Source organism: Gopherus flavomarginatus, chromosome 21 (assembly GCF_025201925.1).
Source record: "Gopherus flavomarginatus isolate rGopFla2 chromosome 21, rGopFla2.mat.asm, whole genome shotgun sequence".
In the NCBI taxonomy this organism is placed as follows: Eukaryota; Metazoa; Chordata; order Testudines; family Testudinidae; genus Gopherus; species Gopherus flavomarginatus.
Genome location: NC_066637.1, coordinates 7,919,345 through 7,941,968, shown reverse-complemented (window position 1 = coordinate 7,941,968; position 22,624 = coordinate 7,919,345). Strand labels below are relative to the sequence as shown.

Sequence of the window (22,624 nt, the reverse complement as noted above, 5' to 3'; positions counted from 1 at the left end):
AAAAAACCCACACACAAATGTAAAACGGTGCTCTGAGTCTTCTGCAGCACTTCGGCAGTGGGTCCTTCAATTGCTCCAGGTCTTTGGTGGCCCTGAAGGACCTGCCGCCGAAGACCCAGAGCAAGCGAAGGACCTGCCGAAGTGCCGCCAAAGACCCGAAGTGCCGCCAGGTGGGTAAAAATTAAAAAGGTACCTCTAGCCAGGGAAGGGATTTGCACTGGGCGTGGGGCCCTCTTAGGCGCGGGGCCCAATTCGGGAGAATTGGTGGAATAAGCCTAAAGCTGGCCCTGGTGGCAACTTAATCACCTAACTACTTCTCAGGAGGCTTCCTCCTCCTCCAAGACATGTGACCTTCCTGCTTTTGAAGAGTGAGCACATGTCTCACTCTGAAGGCTGGGCAAGAGCAGCACTTGACCTGATAGGTTGTGGGTTTTTTTGGAAGCTACTGCATGAATATGATAAGCAAATAGAGCGGCTAACCAGATTTTAGAGCAGTGGTTCTCAAACTTTTGTACTGGTATCCCCTTTCACATAGCAAGCCTCTGAGTGCGACACCCCCCACTTATAAATTAAAAACCCTCTTTTATATTTAACACCATTATAAACGCTGGAGGCAAAGTGGGGCTTGGGGTGGAGGATGGCAGCTCGCGACCCCCCATGTAATAACCTCATGACCCCCTGAGGGTCTCGATCCCCAGTTTGAGAACCCCTGACTTAGGGACCCCTGGGCAAGGGAATGGCTGGTGTGCAGTGTCACTTCACCTGCCTGTCACCTCTGGAAACATGGGCTCAAATTCTGATTATTATTTTTAAACTCAAGCAAAAATAGGTTTAGTGGTTGGCCTCCCTCAAGCCCCAATGGGCCATTCCAGAACACTTCCCTAGGGCACCAGCAGGAGTCCAGAGTGACTAGATCAGCGGGGGCTGCTCAAGCTAAGAATGTGGCATATTCGCAGAGCTAGGGGAGAGCCGAGACCAATATCTGGGCTGCCAGGGCACGCGCTGCTCCAGTCCATGCTCTGGCCAGAATCTTCCTTCTCAGAGGACTAAAAATTTGCCCACAATCTTCTTGTGGGGGTGTGTGTGTGTGTGTCTGTTTAAGACCTACAGAGTGCTGCTGCCATGCGAAAGAAGTAATGCTGCTACTTGAGTGGCTGGAACGAGTCTTTTGGGATTGCTATCCCAAATCTAAGCCATGGTGAACCGGGAACACACCGCACACCCAGAAACATGGCAAACACTCATCTCTGGAAGCAAGAAGTTCTCCTCTTGCTGGGAACTGCGGGCTCTTTAAATGTGCCTCAAGGTCTCAGCAGTGCTTTCTCGGAGGAAAATTGCAGAGAGCTCACGTAGCTTGTGAACAGTGGTGTGAGGGCTGGAGTGATTAACAGTTATTTTTAGGTATCTATTTATTGACCTGAAAAAAACCAAACCCATTGTCTGACAGCCTGAGAGGGAACCCGCTTCCCTTTGATTCCAGCTCATGGATGAATGAGTGGAGTGGCTGTGGCCTGTTGGGGTAGCAATTCCTTCTGCTCACTAGCTGGCCTGGCAACCTCGATCATTTTTCCTCTTGCTGGCCAGGATAGGAAATGCGCCACTTGCAGCTAATGGGCAAGAGTTTACCTGACTGTCTTGGGCACTTATCAGATGGCAGTTACATGAGAAACACCCTCTTCCCCTCCACAGCCCCTTACAGAGAGCACCACGGGTGTCAACTCCTAACCTACGTTCTAGTCCACTGCCCAGCCTTATTTCACAGCTAAAGCCCAACTGCGACAGCAGAAGGAAGAGCCTGAATTAATCCATCCATTCAATCCTGAGCCTGGCTTCTGAGAGCTCCATAGAGCCAGTGATGGTGCTGTTGTCATGTGGATCCCCATCCCCTAGGTTCTGGACTAAGCCTGCCTCCTCATCTCACACAGATCACCAGACTGATGTCAGGTAGCAGCCGCTTTTGATCACGAGCCACCTGGGCTTAATTAGAGCCAGTAGCCTAGAGAGGAGACTCCTTATCCCAGTGGTAACCAGACTGTTGGAATGAAGGTAGCTGAGTCATGTATACTCTGCTTCAGGAAACTCCCTGCACCTCTTCCTGCAGATTGAGAGGGCCTGGCGGAAAGGCAGGAAGCTGAAACTGGCCTCAAGTCATAAAGGGGCCAGCAGAACAGGCTGGAGGCCTGTAAAATGTCTTGTAGCCTCAAATCAGCAACGATAGTGCATGCAAATGAATCCAAGTGACCTAAAACCACCCTGCAAGCTGAGAGAGCTGGGTTCTTTAGCGCTGCTCATCGTTGTGCGTTAGACACTGCCAAGTGCCAAAAGAGATGCTCGGGTACCTTGAAAGGGGAAGAGATGTTTTTCCCCTTGAGCAGAAACCACTGACTGGAGAGGGTCTAAAATTCAGAGAGAGCTCAATCCAACTTAAGCATCCTATGAGCTCAGATAAGAAAGGGGCATTTGACCTGGGGAGAGGGTCGCTACTGCTTGTATCCTATAGCCAAATCTTTCACCCTGAACAAACCAACTCTTTACAGAGATACAGCAAGGTCTGGGTTTGTGCCTGGGGCTCAGTGCCAAGCTCTGCAGCTTTCATCATTTCATCCTTATTTTACTAGCTGAGGTCAAGTGAAAACACTCTACCTATGAACCTCACCGGGTTAGTGTGGGGATTACTGGGCTGGTTCTGAGGGGCAATGAGCATCCTCAGCTCTCATTATAGTCAGTGGGCATTGAGGACACATTAATTGCCTTCTACAGTTAGCCCCGAACGCACTTTACAAAACATCAGTGATTTGGGAATGTAAGTGTGGAGCATTATTACGTAGATAAATCTTGGCTTATTGTGATTCTACTGCTACAAGTTTGAAAACACAGGTCTTTTATCTTTAGAAGCTTAAAAATGAAAGCTTGATCTCTTATCTAACATCTTAGGATGCTAACAATACTTGTGTGTGTATTTTCCCCTGCCTCCCTCCCCCCCTGCTTCATCTTTCCATCTCTACCCCCAGCCAAACTCCAGTGGAGCTAGACTAGCATTCTTTCTAACGGCTGGGTCCCTCGCCTTCAAACCCTGACCAAGCTGCAGATCACAACACCTATACAAAGCGAAGAGGAAACCTTGTCGAGGAGGATTCTGAGTCACTTTAGTTTTGTCCACTCGTCTTCCTGACTCTGGGGCGAAACTCGCTGCAGCTTTTGGCAAAATAAACCCAATCCATTTCCCCCTTCTCCCTCCGAATACAAACAGCTTCCGAGATCTTGAAAGAAAAGGAAAGACACTCAACAATGCCATGGTCGCTTTAATCCACCTAATCCTCTGATTTCGCTAAAAAACAGCTGGTGTGTGGGAGAGAATGGCCCATTTGACAAATTAAACTTGGGGGCCTGGTAATAAAATAGAGAGAACTTTTCCCTGCGAGGTTACTGGTTGAAGTCCAGTCCAGGTCAGCAGACCTTTCAGTGGTGTCAGATAAGCAGTATCCGGATGCCAATGTAAATTACTGGTGAAATCTCCATTACCGTGTGCTTCTGTTGCAGAAATCCACCGAGTGCCTACAAGAGCTCTGCTGTTCAATTGGCTTGTGTGTGTGCACTCATGGCCATAGCGTAGATCCAGGTTAGCTTGGTGCGGGAGGCGGGAGCTATCCCCAGAGAGGCTTCTCTGCTCACCGAAGCAGCAAGGGTGTCACTCTTCTTGTTCAACATTGATCTTGTCTTGCCTTCAATTAACTTAGAAGTCCTCTATCTGCTAGCATGCTGGTGCCTGATTTCTCACACTGCACGCTCCAAAGGCCAGCTGAGAGCACGGATGCTGATAAATCAGTACAGCAGCAGGTGATAGATAATGAGAGAGGAGCGCTGGCTGGCACCACACGTTACTGAACTAAGTGCTTACCACTAGAGTTCGAGGTGCTATAGCTCTATTTAGGTCCCAAATGGGTTGAGGTCCAAAAAATCACTAGCAAGATCCAAAAATTTCCAGCACTGACTTAGTGGCCTCTACTGCAGAGCTGCCAGTTTCCATTTCTGGTAATTACACCTTTACCACCCTAAAATGCTCTCAGTTGGATGCAATATTCTCCTGTACTTCTGGCCTAAAATCCTTGTGCACTGTTGCAGTGCTGTTAAACAGCACAGCGTTGCAACTATCTGGTTAACATCTAATGCTGTTCATCTGTGTTGTTAATGTGCACCAGGTCCTGTCCTCCAATCTCTTAGGAAAAGATTACAAGGCAGATCAGCAGCTCCAGAGCCTGAAATCTACAGGGCGGGTTTGTACTCACAATGGTGGCTGAGTACTTTCCAGTTCTGTCAGCCTAATGCAGTGCATTTCATGGAACTAAGGCCAGCTGAGACAGCTGCTGCTTAGCTTAAAGATGGCCTGTGCCTCTTGCCCTCAGGCGCTGATCGCTGGAAGGAGAAGTCCCCAGAGATCAGTCATAAGGTGAAGCAGGTTCAGTGAGAAGAGGCAGCTGTGGTGGCCACACTCTCCCTGTGCCTGAGGAGGAGTCTGGTAGAAGATCCCTGAAGCTCCCCATGATGTGGAGGCAGATACAAGAATGGATCCCCCATCTGCAATTATAGTTTCTGGCTGTTCCTTTTTGCTGAGCTAGGCCTGCCTAGGGGAACCCCTGTAGAGCAGGAAGTGAGAGAATGAACCTGCCTAATTCAAGCCCTTGGTGCTAGCTCATCCTTCTGACAAATTCCACAGCAATGATCTCACTGGGGCCAGCAGAAACATACTCACAAACAGGCACATAGATTCCCAAACAAACCCCAACAGCATGAGTTTGTCGTAAGGCCTCTCTCTGCATTCTCCCCACCACTGGGGCTGTTTCTTTTCTTGACATTTCAGTTTAGTTTGGAGAGTGCAACTGGACCAACTGGTCCTAGTTCTCTACAGAATCCGTTTCACTCCCTGGGCCTCGTGCACGGAGGCTTGTGCCGTGGCATCTGGGATACAGGAAGTACAGGGAACATTTGGATCCATGAAAATAGCAGACTCTATTCACGGAGCTCCAGCAGGAAATGCTCCCTGGACGTGCCTCTCCTTGGAGGAGGCTAGACAGCCCTTCTTTGAAAAGCAGAATGGATTTAACAAAAGCCTTGCACCAAGCTGCCCCAATCTCTCTGACAGCACTGCCTGCCCAGCAGGGTTCATACATGAACAGGGCTGGAGGGATTCCAGCTGCCTGAGCTGAGACCTTCCATGGTCAGTAGCTTAGCTCAAAACTCCTGCAGCAGCGATCTCATTCGGCGCTGGACGCTCCACGCTGCTTCCTTTCCCGCTCCTGGGCCTCAGCTCAGCGCTGAGATCCCCCAGCCTCTCTGCTCCGTTTGTCTCTTTGTGAAAGGCTGGTCCTGCGCTGCTGGCTGCTAAACACAGCCCCAGTCTCGCCCTCTGCGGCAGGAGACGTGCCGACTAACCCCCGGGAATGATGCTCTCAAAGCTGTAGCAACACGACAAGGTCCTTTCCAAAAGGCTGCAGCTGCATATTCTGCCATCTCCACAGCTGCCACTGACGGGAGGATGGGCGATGGCCTACTAGGTGAAACACAGATGAGCTTGTTGCAGGGGAGGGGGAGACTGTTTCATTGTGTGATATGCGATTGCCCTGGTAGCCGGACACCAGCCATCTGGTTTTATTTTAACTCTCACAGGGCTACTGGGTAGGGAAGCTCGCTCCTTCCCATCTTCTAGTTCTGTGCTTTCCCCAGGTCCCCAAAGCCCTGGATCTGTTGTGAGGTGACTAAGTGAGGGAAATGCAAAACAGCACTCAGGAATTCCTGCCCTTGTAACAAAGCCCTGGCTTCAGATGACATGCTAGGCACACGCTGCTTGGCGAAGGTCGCTCTCAGGTACAGCTAGGGAGCCAGGCTTAGAACTGCGATCCTTCGGCTTCAGAAACCCGCATCTCTACCTATCTACCTAAAGGACATTGCTCTGGCTGGTACCAGTAACTGACCCCTCACCCTAGTTGTGGGTCCATCCGCTAACAGGCAGCATCACTCAAAGCCAGTTTGTTACACTCCAACTCTGAACATTTATGGACCCGGGTCTTGCAGGCCATCCCCTTTGCTGAGCTTTATGAAATGGGGGCAGACATGGGCTTAAAAGCTCCCAAGCCGGGCCAGACAATAAAACCATCAGGGAAATCCCGGGGCAGGAAGTTTGGATGAGGGCCGGCTGACGCGGAAATGAATGGGTTTTCTATGCCAGAGGATGTGGCCCAGGCGCTTCCCAGGCACAGGGGAATAAAGCCGGCATTGTAGGGGTAAGGCCTCGGCATGCGAAGAAGAACTTTGTGCCTGCAGTCAAGGGTCACAACCACAGGGCTCAATCCCGAGGGGCTCATTGATACTTTGCCCTCTCTCGCTTCCCATTTGGCTACTGGAACTTGGCTAGTTGCCTGCGTTCCTCCTGAGGTGGCTGTCGCCTGCGCCCTATCTCCAAGCTGGGTTCAGAGCAGCCCCCTCAGTGGTTTGCAGGTGCAAGAGGGCTGGGGGCGGTTGAACTCCAGACTCCGCTCCCTCCTCAGTGGGGAGCGGTCGGGATCCTTGTCACAGGGCACTTCCTCCATTCCTATCTCCATCAGGCCAGAGCCAGGCTGGCATTTCACGGATGCTTCCCCAGTTTATTTGTTTAACCCAACTTCCATTTCCCATCCCTCCCCCCACTTCTCTCTGCCAGATTCTAGCTTATGCTTTTCTCCTCTGGCTGGGTTGAGGGATTATAGCGCTTTGATGTGCTGTCCTTTTCCAGTATCACTCGGGGGGGGAAGGGGTGCTGTGGACCCACGCCATGCATGTTTGCGGGGGGGGTAATGCCTGGGAGCAACATTCCCATGGCAAGTGGCAGATCGCCCTGTAGTAGGCAATGGTCTTGGGGAATTGTGGGCCTGTTGCGGCCTGGAGATAACACACAGGCTTGGGTGTGTAGTTGTGTGGGCATCTTGGTGAATTAGAAGGGATCCTACGTTCTGCAGCCAGGCAGTTCAAATCCCTCTCCCTCTAACAAATAAGGGCCTGAGCCAGACCCTGACAATCTTCCCATTGACTTTGGATCAGTCCTAAGCTTGCTGTACTAGATATGTTCCCAAAGGCCATCTGCACTGTTGAGACCTTACACTTAGGTCCATCCATGAAATGGACGTCTTGCTATCGTTGCTCGTAGAGTCTAAGGACAGACGGGACCGTTGTGATCATGTAGTCTGACTTCCTGCAAGAGTGCAGGCCAGAAAACAATCCTTAGAGCAAAGCATTTAGAAAAAAAATTCCTTCTTGATTAAAAATGGTCAGTGATGGAGAATCCACCAGGGCCCTGGGTAAATTGTTCCAGTGGTTAATGACTCTCACTGTTCGGAAATAAGATGTAATTTTTTTTAATCTGAAGTTGTCTAGCTTCGACTTGCAGCCATTTCTCTGCCAAACTGAAGAAACCACTATTAAATACCTGTTCCCCTTACAGGTATTTACAAATTGTAATCAAGTCACCCTTTAACCCTTTTTGTTAAATCAAATAAACAGAACTCCTTGAATCTATCATTATAAGGCATGTTTTCTAATCCTTTATTTAGTCTCAGGGCTCTTCTCTGAACTCTCTCCAATTTATCAACATCCTTCTTGAACTGTAGGCACCAGAATGGGACACAGGATTCCAGCACTGGTATCACAGTGCCAAATAACCTCTGTGCTCTTACTTGGGATTCTCCCATGTATGCATCCCAGGATTGCATTCTCTCTTGGCCAGTGTCACACTGGAAGCTGATGTTCAGTTGTCTTCAGTGTCACTGCTTCCCAAGATAGTCCTCCATCCTATAAGCATGGCCTACGTGCTTTGGTTCTAGATGTCTATGTTTCCATTTAGCCCTACTAAAATGCATTGTTTGCTGGCATCCAGTTTACCGAGCAATCTAGATCGCTCTGAATCAGTGATCTCTCGTCTTCACTATTTGCCACTCCCCCCATTTTTCTGTCATCTGCAAACTTTATCAGTGATTACATATTTTTCCCCCAGGTAATTGATAAAGACACTAAATAGTGTAGGGCCAAGAACCGATCCCTGCAGGACCCACTGGAAACAGACCCCTCTAGATGACAATTCTACATTTACATTGTGAGACCTAACAGTTAGCCAGGTTTTAATCCATTTCATGTGTGCCATTAACGTTATATCATTCTAGTTTTTAATCTAAACGCCATGCAGTACCAAGTCAAACAACTTATAGATGTCTAAGTATATTACATCAACTCTATGACCTTCATGAAGGACAGCCCTTGAGAGTTTAGTGTCTTCAAATGACATTGTTCTTAAATATCAGGACAACTGGCTGCCCCACAAATCACTCAGTCAAATCCTTACCAAGGTTTTCACTCCAGCCTTACCCAAGCAAAACTTCTATTAGATCAATGAGTAAGGACTCCTGCATCCATCAAGCTACTTCGAACCATATCCCAGATCTATGCAACCAGTCTTGAGTAGCAGTTGGTACAAGCTGGATGCTTGTTTGATTCTTCTTCTGTTTCTTGGCATTTCCAGCACCTGGGACTTCCACTCCACTAAGAGAATTGGCTGGGAATGTGAGTTTTGCGTCACCCCTGAGCCCTAGGCTTGCTCTAGCAGATCTGTTTGTTGCAAACATTGAATAGTTAAAGCCGAGGCCTTTCCCTGAACCTGTTTGACGCCTCTTCCCTTAAACACAGATGCAACCCCCTCCTCTTCGAATCTTAAAGCCCCCTCCAAACTCCTAGCACTCAGACAGTACAAGGAGAATAGCAGGGAAGTGGCAAGGAGGGGGAGACCAGGGGCCTCCTGCTCTCTCAGGACTATCACATAGGTTGTTTCCTATATCCTCTGGCTGGGTCACAGTGCAGGGACAAACCGGTACTTCCTGCCAAAAGAGAGTTTAACAGAGCGGACAAAGGGGGGCAATGTTGGGAAACCTAGAGCAAGCTGTGGGAAAGAGCTCTGGTTCACTGAAGCTGGAACAACTCCACCATGCTTAGATGGTTGGTTTCTGCTAAAGCAATTATATGCAGGGCTGTACTACCCCAGCAGAGCTAGGGCCGCGGAAAGGGCTTGGGCTTTTAAAAAGTAGCACTGTAAAATGCAAGGCTATAAAGGGGCCCCAAAGCAGGGAGGGAGTGTGTGCGTGTGTGTGTGTGTGTGTGTGTGTACATGTGTACGTGTGAACAGCTTAAGGTTTTACCTGTGCCCTAGAGGCAAAGAAGTGATCACAGCAGCTCTCCAGGTGCGTAGAGAAATTATACTGGACATGTAATGTAATCTTAATAATTTTACAAACAACAGCTGCACATAAAATGCCCACACGCAGTGAAATGTATTTTCAGCCTGATTGTCCGTTTCTATCGGGTACCTTCCTACAGTCAGTGCTGCCAATATTTCTTACTACACCTGCCTATTTTTCAACCCGCGCGTCTACACACCATTGATGCTGGATGTGGAAAGACACTACAGTCTTTGTACCAGTATGTATATATGATGGAGCTGTGTATACTCACACTTGTCTTTGTTTTCAGAAACTACACACACAGCTAGAAGAACTACTCTCCTGTATGCGTGCACACAGAGAGCCGGGAGTGCACATAGGCACATGCTGTTTCCATGAGTGATAATTACCATACATCTTATTAGAAATTAGCAAGTCGCGCACTAGTACAATGCGGCAGACTGTGTGTATGCTGGGAGGGGAATTTCTCACTCTGATATTTATATAATCTGTTTAGACTGTGTCTCTCGATGCTTATTGGGGGAATGAATGAGCGTTTCACTCTGAGATGGGGCCACCCATGAATTCTGACATCACTCCTTGTAATCCATTGTAATAAATATACTGTATTATCCCAGCTTTGCCTCTTAGTGGTTTCGTGCTCTCATGCGACACACCATCCATTAACTATACTAGAGTGATTTGGGGGGGTGGTCCGAGAGGCGGGTGTATGGGTGTGGTTCTCTCCCAGCCCCCTCCCCACCAGTAAATTAAGTGCTGCTTAAATGTGCCAGCCTGACAGTCACAGGTCCCCACTTACCCCCAGATTAGACACAGCAGCAGAGTACACTTCCCCAGCCAGCATCTCTTGCAGTTAAGAGGCAGGATTCAAGTGACACACCCTGTTGTTCTCTCTGGCTGGTTAACATCCTGTGTTGTCTAGTGTCAACACCCAAACTTTCCCCTGAGTTCTGGCTTGGACTTGAGTGTCATGGCAGGAAGTAGGGATGAGATAACCCTCTGAGGCTCAGATTGGAGCGGAGCTGACCCACCTCTGGAGCTGAGACTCCAGCCGTGTGGGCCTTCTGCTGAGATCGTCAACAAGGGTGTGGGTTGTAGTTGTGGTTCCTGGGATACAGAAACCGGCTGCACGAGCCCATGTCGTCCAGTTTCCAATGGAACTCCCTACAGCACAGCCCCTTTCAATTATTATCCCCAGGTCCTTCTCCCTGCACTAAAAACAAACTCGAAACCTCTTCCTTCCATCATGAAATAGGAGGCTGGAGGAGACAACTGGGAAAAAGATGAAAAGGGGACTTGGCAGCTTTACATCAAACACAAGCTCCCCTGTAAGTCAGAACTTGCTACGCCAGCAGAAGGGAACATTTTGCCAGGAGGTCTGGGTAGGAACAATGATCCTGCCTCCTTTCAGGGACAGCGGCTCAGAGGAGCAATCGGTTCTTGCAGGAGCATGGGAGGTTACCACTCTGAAGTCCTGCAGTTTCACCTATTCTCTGCCCTGGCAGCCACCTGCTCAGAGGCACGGTCATGGCGGCTTGGGGCCAGATCCATTTTCACTTCAATTCTCAGCCCATGTAAAAACTACAGAGAGTGGAAGCCAACAGGTGTGTGACCCTATAACAGACCACATGCTGAGCCCACCACTGGGAGCACAGGGACAGCGGCATTCATGACCCTCTTCTCCTCAGTCCGGACAGGAAGAGCAGCCGTGATTTCCTCTCCGGAGCAGCTCCCAGAGAGGGAGGCAGCCTGCATTGCCCCTTTAGCTATTGCAGCTTGCCCTGGAGGGGTGCATCTTGGCTCAGGGCAGCAGCTAAGGGTTGCAATCCAGCTCTCTCTGCTGGGTCCTGATGTGCTACAGCTGCCCAATCAGTCACACATGCCCTCACCTGCCATGGAGCTTTGCCACTTCAACTCCCGGACATGCAATGGAGAGACTCGTTTGGAACCAGGCAAGCTGCACAGTCTTCAGCAGAGCAGATGCTGCACTGCTCCGTGGTGGGGGAAGGGGGCTGGCAAGCCAAGGCCTCTGTCCACTACATTGGTGGTGATTTGTGCCATCCCCAAAGTTGGGAACTTCAGATCACTTTGGGTGTAAAGGACCAAATTCTGCTCTCTGTTACTCCAGGGCAACTCTACTGCAGTGAGCGAGCTAGAATGTGGTAGCAGACGGCTGGATTTGACCACTGGAGTCTAGCAAGAACACCCCTCGCACCCACCCCCTATTTCAAACAAGCCTTGCAAAGAGAGGAACTCAACCTCAGACACCAGGGAAACCACATTAACCGCACCAAGAACCAACCGCCGCTGAGTATGCAACAAACCACTCCACGACAGGGCTGATGACAATCAGACTCTGAATATAGCACCATAGATGCAGCAAAAAACAGCAAGGAATCAAGCACCCTGGGCTTCTTTAAGGGCTCCCTGCCTCTCCCTGAAACACACTCGTGTTGCTTTTTCTCCTCTTGGAGTTCATTGAAGTTTCCAAGGCCTTGTTTCTTTCTCTCCAATAACCAGCCCCTTAACATTACCCACCCAGCCACAGAATAATCACATTTCAGACCCACAAAGGCAGCTGCAGCCTGGAGGTCTAAGCACAGGCAGCGCCTGGGAACGAGAAAACCGATGATTCCGCCAGCCTCCCTTCTTCATAAAAAGAATTCAACAGCTGAAATTTCATAGCGTTGCGAAACCAGCGTTTAAAGGGACAGGAACTTTTTAGTAAAACTTTAGGGCTCCAGAAAATTGTCACTCCCTTTTCATTGGTTTGGGGAAGCAGGCGCATGTGAAGGAAAAGGAGAGACAGATATTATTTATTATTAAGGAAAATGGGTGAAGATGAGGGTGTAGAAGACGGAGAGCTAGCATCGGCTAGAGAGCCAGGCAGGGCATGGAAAGATACTGCCCCTGCACAGGTCCACCGTCCTGGTCTTGTAACACGCCCCCTCCCCCTTTGCTATTCCACCTCTTGAGAGCAGGGGAGGCCGATCATGCTGCAGCAAGCAGCGATTGGGCCGTGTGTTTAATAAAGCCCATGGCGCCGGGACCCAATGTTCAGCTTGTAGCTCTGATGACACCTCTCAGCCTTGATGCTGTCCCTTCATCCCCAACAACCCAGCCCGCGTGTCCTGCCCCTCCTTTGGGTTCACCAGCTACCCCATTAACACCTGTCTTGAGCTCCAGCATCTGCAGCCTCGTTACAGCTCCAGCGTTTTTAATCTGCTTTCCAAGGTGGAGAGACGAGGCCACCTCAACTTGTTGCTTGTGTGGCTCACCCTAGAACGTGGCCTGGGCTGTTGGCGCTTCACCGACCAACACTAACCCTGTAGATCCGAATAGCAGCCCCTGTGGAGTTTTGCCATCCCCCTGCTGGGAGCCGTGCTCAGCGCTCACACAGAGGAGGCAGTGCTTCGGTTCTCTGCCCTGCCATGATTCTGCAAACCCAAACTGCCCTGCCAACAGCACCGAACTGTGTAAAGTGCCCAGCTTAATGGCAGCTACATTACTGGAACCACTAGCTGGAATCAGCCTCTGGACCTCTACTAGCTTCAAGGGAATGATTCCAGCGTTACGCTGGTGTGTCTGACAGCAGCGTCAGACCCGCAGTATTATTTAACCCCGTGAAGCCCATTGGGCTACAAAGAAGCTCTGATTTCAGCGGGAGCAGGAACAAGCCCAAGCTACGCATGAATGATGTTCTGCAAAATGAAGTTTCATTGAACCGTTGCTCTCTGTACACACTTGGCTTTCTGCAGTCCTTCGAGGGACGAAGACTGGAACTCAGAGCCCTTGCGTGGTGCCAGGATAATGTGTAAAGTGTAATTATCAAGCCATGAAGCAGCGTCTAAAGAGGGATCACTGAAACACACATGGTTTCAATAGCAGAGATAAGTTAATTTCAGAGTCTCCCAAACTCATCACCACTGGCTCTGATTAACTTCATCAGCTCTAGGTTTTACTTTTTTTTTTTTTATTCCTTTTAGCAACCGCCGTCTTCAAACTTGCAACCTACTTACGTTTCTTTGTTGCAGTTAGGAAACTGGCTACTTGCAGACTAGCCCCCATCCTGATCTGTGCTTGCTCTGTGTCTTTTGGCCATCCCATAAAACAAAGGTGACAGTTCCCAGCTCTGTCAGTCTCTGGCTTTCTGGGAAAGCAACCCTGCCTCACACCCTCAGCATGCAATAGCCAAAGCTTGTGCTTTATAAAACCTCCTCCTGTGAAATCATTCAAACTGTGTGGCTCCCTCCTTGCACGTACATCACACCATCTGGTGGGACTTGGTTCCAGGGAAAACTAAGGAGAGAAGACTATCCCTGACACGAGAAACTTTGTCTTCGCTTGCTACATACCTCAAGAGATCAATTTAAATTCACCACGTACATCCCAACCCACAGAAAGATATAACTGAGAGGGACGGCTCCTAAACACAAAACCACCCAGCTCTGGCTAACAAGCTGATCCAGAAGGTAACACCCTAGAATTAAGTCCAGTTCACACTTCAAACCTAGCTGATGTCTCCATCAATGTATGTGCTATTGCCCACAAACATGTACATTAAAAGAATATGATTAAGACTGCAAAGTCAAACGTTCCGAAGTTAGGAAATACCACAATTAATGGTGTGGTACGCAGGCACCATTAAACCCACAGTCCCAGGCTCCTGAGAGAAGCAGTGAGTTTCGTAGTTAAAGACTTTGTATTGCAAATGCCCTGTTCCCAAGCCTAGGGAGTTTAATCTCAGGAACTGGGAAAGAAGCTCCCTATGTGGATCTGGAGTGTTGGGATGGATCCTGGGGTTCTTAGGTTATACAGGTCCCAAACCCTTGCGTCTAGCATGTTTGGGCACTTAACATTTCAGGGACATACACAGGGAACAGTGTACAGAACACTCGGGGTGAATCTCCATTTATAGGGCCAAATGATAATATAGACTGAAGGCCTTTGCTTTTCCAGTGCACTGCAGATGCAAATGGCAGCTCTGAGGATAGTGAACCTCAGCAGAGACTAATGCTACCCGCCACGTGCCACCTTCTATGGCAGCCCAAGGGAGGCGGGGACCACCTGACTGCATCAGATGAGAGTCCCAGCACGGTCTATTGTGAATACAATTCACCTGCCACGGGGACAGCTGAACGGCGAATCAGCCTCCTTTGGAGAGGAACCCCTGAGGGTGGTGATGTTACATTTACGTTCCACGCATCACATGACCAGCAGGAACATTGTAGCCGCCCTAGCAGGTGGCAGGGGGAGGGAAAATACGCCATTTTGACTAGAGCTGGACCCAAACATGAATGCTGGATCCAGATTCCCCAGGCCCCAGAACAATACTGGTAAAGGCCAGATACAGGCCTGAATTTTATGACCCAGGTTCGTCTCTGATTCTAACTCCTTTGTAAAAGATCTCCTAGAAAAACTCTCTCTCTAAGGTTGCGAGTCATGAGGTTCCTGGATTGCGCCTCCAAGGTGCAACAGTCAGAGCCCCAATCCACAGGAGTTATCACCCTGGGGCTTCAACTAACCCCCTGGAAACATCAAGCATACATGCTATCTATGGTACTTATACAGTTCCATAGTATCTGAATCCATAACAATCTTTAATGTAGTTATCTGCACAATGCCCCTGTGGGGCAGGGCAGTGCTAATATCCCCAATGTACAGAGGGGAAACTGAGGCACAGAGCGGTTCCATGAGTTCCCCATGGTCACACAGGAAGCTGGTGCTGGGGCAGGGTTCTCCCAAGTCCCAGATTCGTGCCCTAAGCACTGGACAACCCTTCATCTCATACCTATGTAGGGCCAAATTCTGTATGCCTGGCATGCTCACTGAACTTGTTAAGAAATAGGTGTATGTATTTGGGGGCAGAATCTATCCCATAACCTACAACATATAGATACAGTAACAAGCATTGATACATACCTAGATGTCAGGGCTGGCTGCCTAAAGCCCAGGATTTTCTCTTACGTGGCAAAAGTACTTCAGATCCTGAAGCAGTCACTGCAGACTTTCCATGCACATACACAACTCCCATTAGGGGAATGAGAGTCCTGCCCAGGCATCAACGCGAGAACACAAGGTACAGACGTGGCATTGCTCCGGATGCACTGCAAAGCTCGTTGCCTTAGAAGGAGTCTCTCAAAGGTTTGCAGTGATTGCTTGAGGCTGTAGAGTACTTTTGTCCTCCACGACACCATCAACTCCAAAGATGGTGTGGAAACCTCACCTAGTGTGGGTTGCCACTGCCCAGCCTCCTTAACAGGGCTTCCCAGAGGGGGTGCACTCTGCCCGGGCCCCAGTCGCTGCACCAGCTGCCAGCTATTTTAGTAATGAAGTTTCCAAGTGCTGGCTTTACGCTATATAGTTTGGGTTCATGGTTTGGCTACCAGAGAGCCACCTCTCTATACCTTTAGCCCAGCAGTTGAGATCACCTGGAGCACTGAAGTTACAATCCCAGGCTTTGAAATGCGTGCTGCTCTCCAAGGAAGGCTGTTGACTCTGGAATTTGGTCCAACAGACATATATTGACTAATTGGTCTTGCTATTTACATAGGTTTTCTGGCCTGATGGGGGGAAAGTCAAGTCTCCTGAAAGTTGGGAGGAAAGACAATTTCTGTAGCTGATATTGTGATATTTTCGATTTGAATCATTTCTGCTGGGAGTTCAGCACCTGCAGCAGCAGCCATAGGATTGGACTTTGACTTCCCTTTTGTTCATTTACATGCTAAGGATCACTGCTTTAGAAATGCAGTGTCAGACAGGTGAAAAAGAGAGGAGTTTAGATAGCCTCATGCTGCTTGTGGGATGAAATCTCCTCCTTCCTGCGCATACGCCAGCCAATAACGAAAACTTTACAAATTACGCCACAATGCTGCGTTGAGCTCTGTGCGGTTGGATCTCTTTGCAAGCATGAGGTCATTGCGCAATCGGAGGGGCTGGTGTAACTCAATTAATTTCAAGTCAATGTAGGTCTTGTCTACACGCACATTTGAACTGCTTTAGCTAAGCAGGTTTCAAACCCGCTTTGTAGCCACTCTTATTTTGGTTTCAATGACTCAGTTTAAACTAAGTCAATTTAAACTGATCCAGAATAAACCTAGTTTAAACTGAAATAAGAGCGTCCATGCAGGTTTTTGTGATGGTTTAACTAAACCGGGTAAAAATCCTATCTTGAGTTAAATGGCTGCACTATTTATACCAGTGCAAACTCCTAACGTGGGCACACTTAAATCGATTTAAACTACACTTATCCCACTTACTCAAAACTGGTTCAATTTAGTAAATGACAACAATAAGCGAGATCAGTGTAAGTGCAGTTTAAACCAGTGTGCTCTGGTACAAAAAGACCCAGCCATTAATCTGAAATAGCTTGTTTCAGCGGGAGCTGAAAATGATCAGTGCACTTGCCCAAGACTCTGAAATATCTGACAGCAGCTTTTGACTGATTGATTTTAACTCTCCTTTGTTTGTAACAACCTATTAGGTATTTTTTTGCAATAAGGGTGGTGTTTCTCCTGCATTTGCATGGAGTTGGAGAGAGATGGCTGAGTCCTTTTTTCTAAAGGGATCAGCAATAACACCCAGCCGTAGCTGTATACCGCCAAAGGAAACACTTTAGCTTGTGCTCCAGTCCCACTGCCTGATGACAGCGCTACTCTGGGGAATGCGTTAGTTTAGGAGCCACACCTGCAAAGCCTGCCAAGGGCTTGCAAAGCTTCAGGGAGGTGGGGAATGGCGTTCCTCAGATCTGTGTGCATGGCATGACATGTGGGTCTTGTGTATCCTGTCCTGAAAGAGAGCACTGCTGCCTTCATGGAATTTGTTTTCCCTTTCTTCCCAGTGCTGGTCCAGGGATTGGGTGGGTTTGGGGAGGAGTGGGTGGCCGGGGCCGAGGGAGATTGTCTATTCCCTGGGAGTGAGATTCCATTTTTAGGGGGTCTCTGGGGTAACTGTAGGCAGAGGAATTACTTGTCAACAGGACTCCAGTGTGTACCGTGTGAGCACCCAATGTCCAGAGCTGCTGAGGAAGCACGACACCTCCAGCAGATTCTCACAGTGCCACAGCCTAGTCTACAAGGGGCAAACCCTGACCCCGTGGCTAGAAACTACAGGGAACCTCCATCGGGGAGCCTTAGATGCCTTGTGGTTCTCTCCTTCCCTGACCCCTCATGGGTTTTTGCCCCGGGAAAGAGCAATCCTGCCCCTTGGTTCTTCTCTGGGCCTCCTAAAATTAAGGCCATACTCTGACACCTTTATTCACAGTGAGTAGCACCTGGCTCATCAAGTAGCCCCATTGACCTCGATGGGATTGCTCCCAGAGTAAGGTACTACTCAGCATGAGTAAGAGTGGCAGAACCTGGCTCTTAATACTCCAGCGGGAGTCTTGCCTCAGCAAGGACTTAATAAAGGCTTGGTATGAGCCTCAAGATTTGGCAATAGATCTGTGGGTATCAATCCTAAAAAAGTGGCCAGATCTGCCCCGAGATGTGAACCTGCTGAATCACAGCAAGGACAGAACTGGTCTGAGATGGTTAGTTTATAAACCTGCATGGATGAGGGCGATAATGGGGCCTCTGTTCATATAATCTCAACCCGGGCCCCATTTCCTCTTGAGGTTACATTATTGCAGTAACGAGCCAGAAATCTCCTCCTGTATTTCACAGGCTACGACATTAGTTAAGCAATAAAAGGCTCTGCATGCCAGATAGATGAAAGCATTAGTATCTATTGGGGATTGCATGCAAATGCACTAAAAACTGGTCTTTCGAGGTAATTATGTTTGTTTACTGGAACTTGAGACAGTGCATGTCTCCACAAGATGCATAACAGGAACAAGATTTACCCACCAATCTATAGATCTGTACAGATTTAAGTGGGGAAAAAGCAGCAAAAAAAAAGGATTTTCCTCCCAGCAGATGGTCCCTATCAAGCATGAGGTGCCCGACGAATGTTGCATTGAGTTGGTGGCGTGGAGCATTGTGAAGTATAATTGGATTTGATTGCCAAAGGAGGCTAGAAGCAGTGTATTGTTAGAAGCCTTATTATCGGCTGCCTCATGATGAGGGTCTGTTCCGCATACATAGATCTTCCAAGCAGCTGTTGTTTCTTCCCCTCATGTATGACCGTGAAAAAGATTTGCAATGATTTAGAGATCAGTGTTGAGGGCCATAAACCAGTTATAAAATACAGTGCAATTGTTAGCAGAACTAGGGAGCAGAAAAGTGCTTATGGGGTTAACACTCAGATACTGTGGTGATGGTGTCCAGTAGGAACATAATGATGGTCGTTTGGTTCAGACATTGGAGTGGGAGACAGGAAATCTGTGTTAAATTCCTCTCTCTGCCACAAAGCCCTCGTGTGGCCTTGGGCAAGTCACTTAATCTCTGTTTTCCTCTCTGTAAAATGGGAATAATACACCTAGTTTTTGCCCATCCCTTGTCTATTTGGACTGTAAGTTCTTTGGCACAGGAGCTGTTTCTTAGGATGTGTTGGTGAAGTGCCTAGCATAATGGGGCCCTGATCCCCATTGGGCACTACCGTAATACAAATAACACATACTAGTAATCTAAGGACCTGGTTAGATAGATGGAAGGAGGAGGAAAAGTGTCAAGCAGGGACTATAGTATAAACCCTAATTGGGTTTGGAGAGGGTTTGTTTCTTTTTACCCCAAGCTTGAGTATGTCACTGTCCTTTTGATTTACTGAGGGTGACTAGAAGTTTACATCCATCAGTTATTCCCTTCTGGAACTCCTACAGCTCCCTTCCCTCTCCGACCATCTCTCTCTTACCCTCTCACTGCAACAAGCAGACTGTGGCCAGACTTCGTCATTCCATGCTTAACCCACTGGCTCTTGATAAAGGGTATTCTGAGAGCCATTTTGTTTTCACAGACAGAGGAGAGCGGGCAGCAAGGATGCTGCCTGCATACTAAGAAACCTGGCCGACAGCCCACACACGCTACATGCTAAATAAATAAATAAACACATCAATCAAGCTTGACGTCACGCTGGAAAGGGTCACTGCCATGTGGAACAGGACATCTGGGCCATGAAGTCACTGCCCTGGAAAGATGCCACGGAACAGTTCGCAGGCTCTGCAGCACAATGGGATCCGACCGGGGGTGGAGAGTCTGCTGGGGTTGGTTGATTGAGGGTAGGTATGTTCAGGTGTGAAAAACGAGTCTCCCACACACTCTGCAAAACCTTTCTGTGCTTCTAGCTGCTGGAAAAACTCCTGAGAGTCAAATGCAAAGCGGGGGAGGGAACAGCGCTGCCCCGTCATCTTACATTGGCTCTGACTATTCCACTGTATGACCTGACATAGCATGTTAGTACAGGGTTTGGAACAACCGAGAACAGGGCCCAAACTCTCAGCTACACTTAAACTGTATGGAGGGCGTGGGGGGAAACCGCTTTGTAATCCCCTTGAACACAAGCACACCACAGACACAGGGAAATTCACACACACACGCACACCCCTATATACATTTACACACACAAACACAGACATTCTGAGCATCCACACCAATGGACTATTGCAGCCACTCTAATGAACGGCACATTCCACTGGGGTGGGTTTTCTTTTTTTAATGCATTTAAAGGGAAACACTCATTTAAATAAACAAAAAGCCCTTGCTGAACGGGATAACTGAGAATCAACTACAGTGACTGTCCATCCTAACTCCTTGAGAACCTTGCTATTTGCAGGCTTATTTCTGCACTAGCGTCCCACCCACCCCATTTTTGCTGTCTATTGTCTTTTCTGGCTTCTGTCAGCACAGAAGTACAGTATGAGAAGCAGCAGAAGGTTATTAGCCTTGGAGGGTCTGATCTTTCTCTTGCAGCATCTATCTAGGATGGCAAGCCTCTGGTGCCATAGGGATCCCTGGAATCCTTTCCCCAGCTTCTTGTATTTGTACAAATTACAGTAGGACTAGGATGGAGTCTTTTGTTTTGAGAGCCTGGGATTCCGTGTAAGAATCCCCAAAGGGAATGAATTTGATAGTATAGAAAATCATTCCATGTCTTTGGGATAGATCCTCAGCAGAGATACATCTGCATTGCTCCACTGACACCAGTTTACACCAGCTGCGGCTGGGGGCCTTTCTTCGAATGATACATGCAGGAGATAGCTGAAGATTTTTAACAGCCCTGGGAAGCAAAACGAACAAGGCAGAATGTACAGAACAAAAATCATTACCATGTAACTCAGAGCCTAAACCTGCCACGCCAATAGCATTTGGCCATTTATCACCGAGACCTTGGGGCAAAGCTTATAACTAATTGAAAAATCTCATCCATCAGCCCAGCCGTTGCCTGATTAAATGGGGCTCCCTATTGCAGATCATTCGGTTGGATTCGGTTAGCATAAATACTGCCGCTTACTTTCACGTCCTTCCAGAACCTTGGGGAGAAGGGCTGACTTCTTATTTTTTCTTTTGATTGACAGAATCATATATAAATTGTGAACTGTCTGGATCAAAGCCCGGAATAGGGTTATAATAATTGAATCCTTTATGAGCCTTCTCTTTGTAACCTCCCACCCCCTTCTCTCTCACACACACACAGAGCAGATGACCTTGACAGTAAAAACAAAAAATCATTAAGAAAAAAATGAACGGAAATGTTTTTGGTTTTGGTTCTGAACTCTGCTTAATTCCCTCCCATTGGAGTTACAAGGCTAACCATGTGAGCGGTTCTTTGTCTGACAAAACTGGGTTTCCATTGCCCGAGACTTCAATCCAGCCTCGGTTAGGGTCTCTCTGTCTGGATTTAGCCTGTGGTCAATCACAGAACTTGTCTGTATCGTTGGCGGGTGGATGATCACAAGGCAACATCTAGCCACAAGGAATCAGAGCCCTGCCTTGCCTTTGATCACAATGCAGCTGACACTGATGCATCCCCATCTGCAGGACATGCAGAGGGGACCCTGGTCCCGAGGCACGCTGGCATCCCTGCATCCCTTAGGGCTTTCTCATCCACAGCCCCCAGCCATAGGCACTGGAAGTAGGGGTGCTGGAGGTGCAGCTGCAGCCCCCGGTTTGAAGTGGTTTCCATTATATACAGGGTTGACAACCCCCAACTAGAACAATTGTTCCGGCACCTCTGGCCCCAGCCTCCCATGATCTAACCCAGAAGGCACCATCCTGACAATAAAGCCAACAATCTACCTAGTGCTCAAGTCCTGCCCCTTCTCCCCCGTCCATGTGCAGATACCCAGGCGCGCACACCCTTCCCGGATTACACAGGCCACTTTCACCCCCTCTCCACCTAATGCGCTTAGAAAGAGCGGAGCTTTGCGGCGCCCCTCCGGCAGTCTGTCCGCGCCTCATCCCCCCTCTCCTCCGCTGGCTGCTCATTAGCAGGGGCTGTGCCGAGGCAGGATGCAGTCCGGGGGAAACACACGGTCCTCATCAGGGTGGAAATCAGGGACTATGAATGACAGGACCCTGTTCTCTCCTCCCCGCATCCTCTTTGCAGCATTTCTGCTGGCGAGTCTATGGATGATCCACTGGGTTCTTTGCCCATCTCTCATTTCTGCCCTTCCATGATGGCTTGGCCAGGTGGGGCAGCATGTGTGTGCCCGGCATCTGCATGCACTTACGGCTGGAGATGGATCCCAGCAGGGTCGAGGGCTGCTCCTCTCCCCTCCATCCATCACCTCCCCCCCATACACACACAGACGAGAAGGGGGTGATCCCTTACCGGAACCGGGGCGAATCCTTGATGCACTCCTCAAATTCCACCGTCATTTTCACAGCTCAGCTCCGGGCACTTTTAATTGAGAAAGTTCATCTCCCGCAAGGAAAAACAACCCCCCCACACACACTGGATCCACTCTTCCAGCCGCTGCTCCCCCGGTTTCCTCCCCTCCGCTGCAGTCCAGTGGCTGAGTGGAGCCGCGAACAGGCACATGCAGGCTCCTTTCTCTGGACTCGCCTGTCACTGGCTATGGAAGGAGGGAACTAGGCAGCTCCAGCCCTGCTGGCCTGTCACTCTTCAGGGAGCGTCGCCAAACTGCTCAGCTGCGAGCTGCAAGCGGGCTCCTTCCTCCCCCAGCCTCGGCACAGGGTCGCCAGTTTTGGTTGGAGGTATTCCTGGAGGTTTCATCACATGACATAATCTTTACTTAAAGATGAATCTTTCCTTCCTGGAGACTCCAGGACAATCCTGGAGGGCTGGCAACCCTACCTCCGCATCACTCCCCCCACCCACATCCTACAGCAGGCTGAGCCCATGGGAGCGCTGTGCCCTGGCCTCGCCTCTTGATCGCATCTCTCTGCCTCCCGATGCTCCTATGCCACTTGGCTTCTTAGAGTCGGCAAAGGCATCCAGCCAGGGACTGTCTGTCTGTACAGGACCACCAGAAA

At 49.1% G+C, this 22,624-nt stretch overlaps 1 protein-coding gene across 1 annotated transcript in view; it reads right to left on the bottom strand.

The window, feature by feature from the left end:
• Positions 1-22,299, bottom strand: part of ACAP3 (ArfGAP with coiled-coil, ankyrin repeat and PH domains 3) — a 153,218-nt gene extending 130,919 nt beyond the window's left edge. The window contains exon 1 of the mRNA XM_050931509.1: positions 21,960-22,299. Within this exon, the coding sequence (XP_050787466.1) occupies positions 21,960-22,006 (47 nt within the window). The 5' untranslated portion in view covers positions 22,007-22,299. The remainder of the gene's footprint in view (positions 1-21,959) is intronic.
• Between the last annotated feature and the right edge of the window lie 325 nt (positions 22,300-22,624).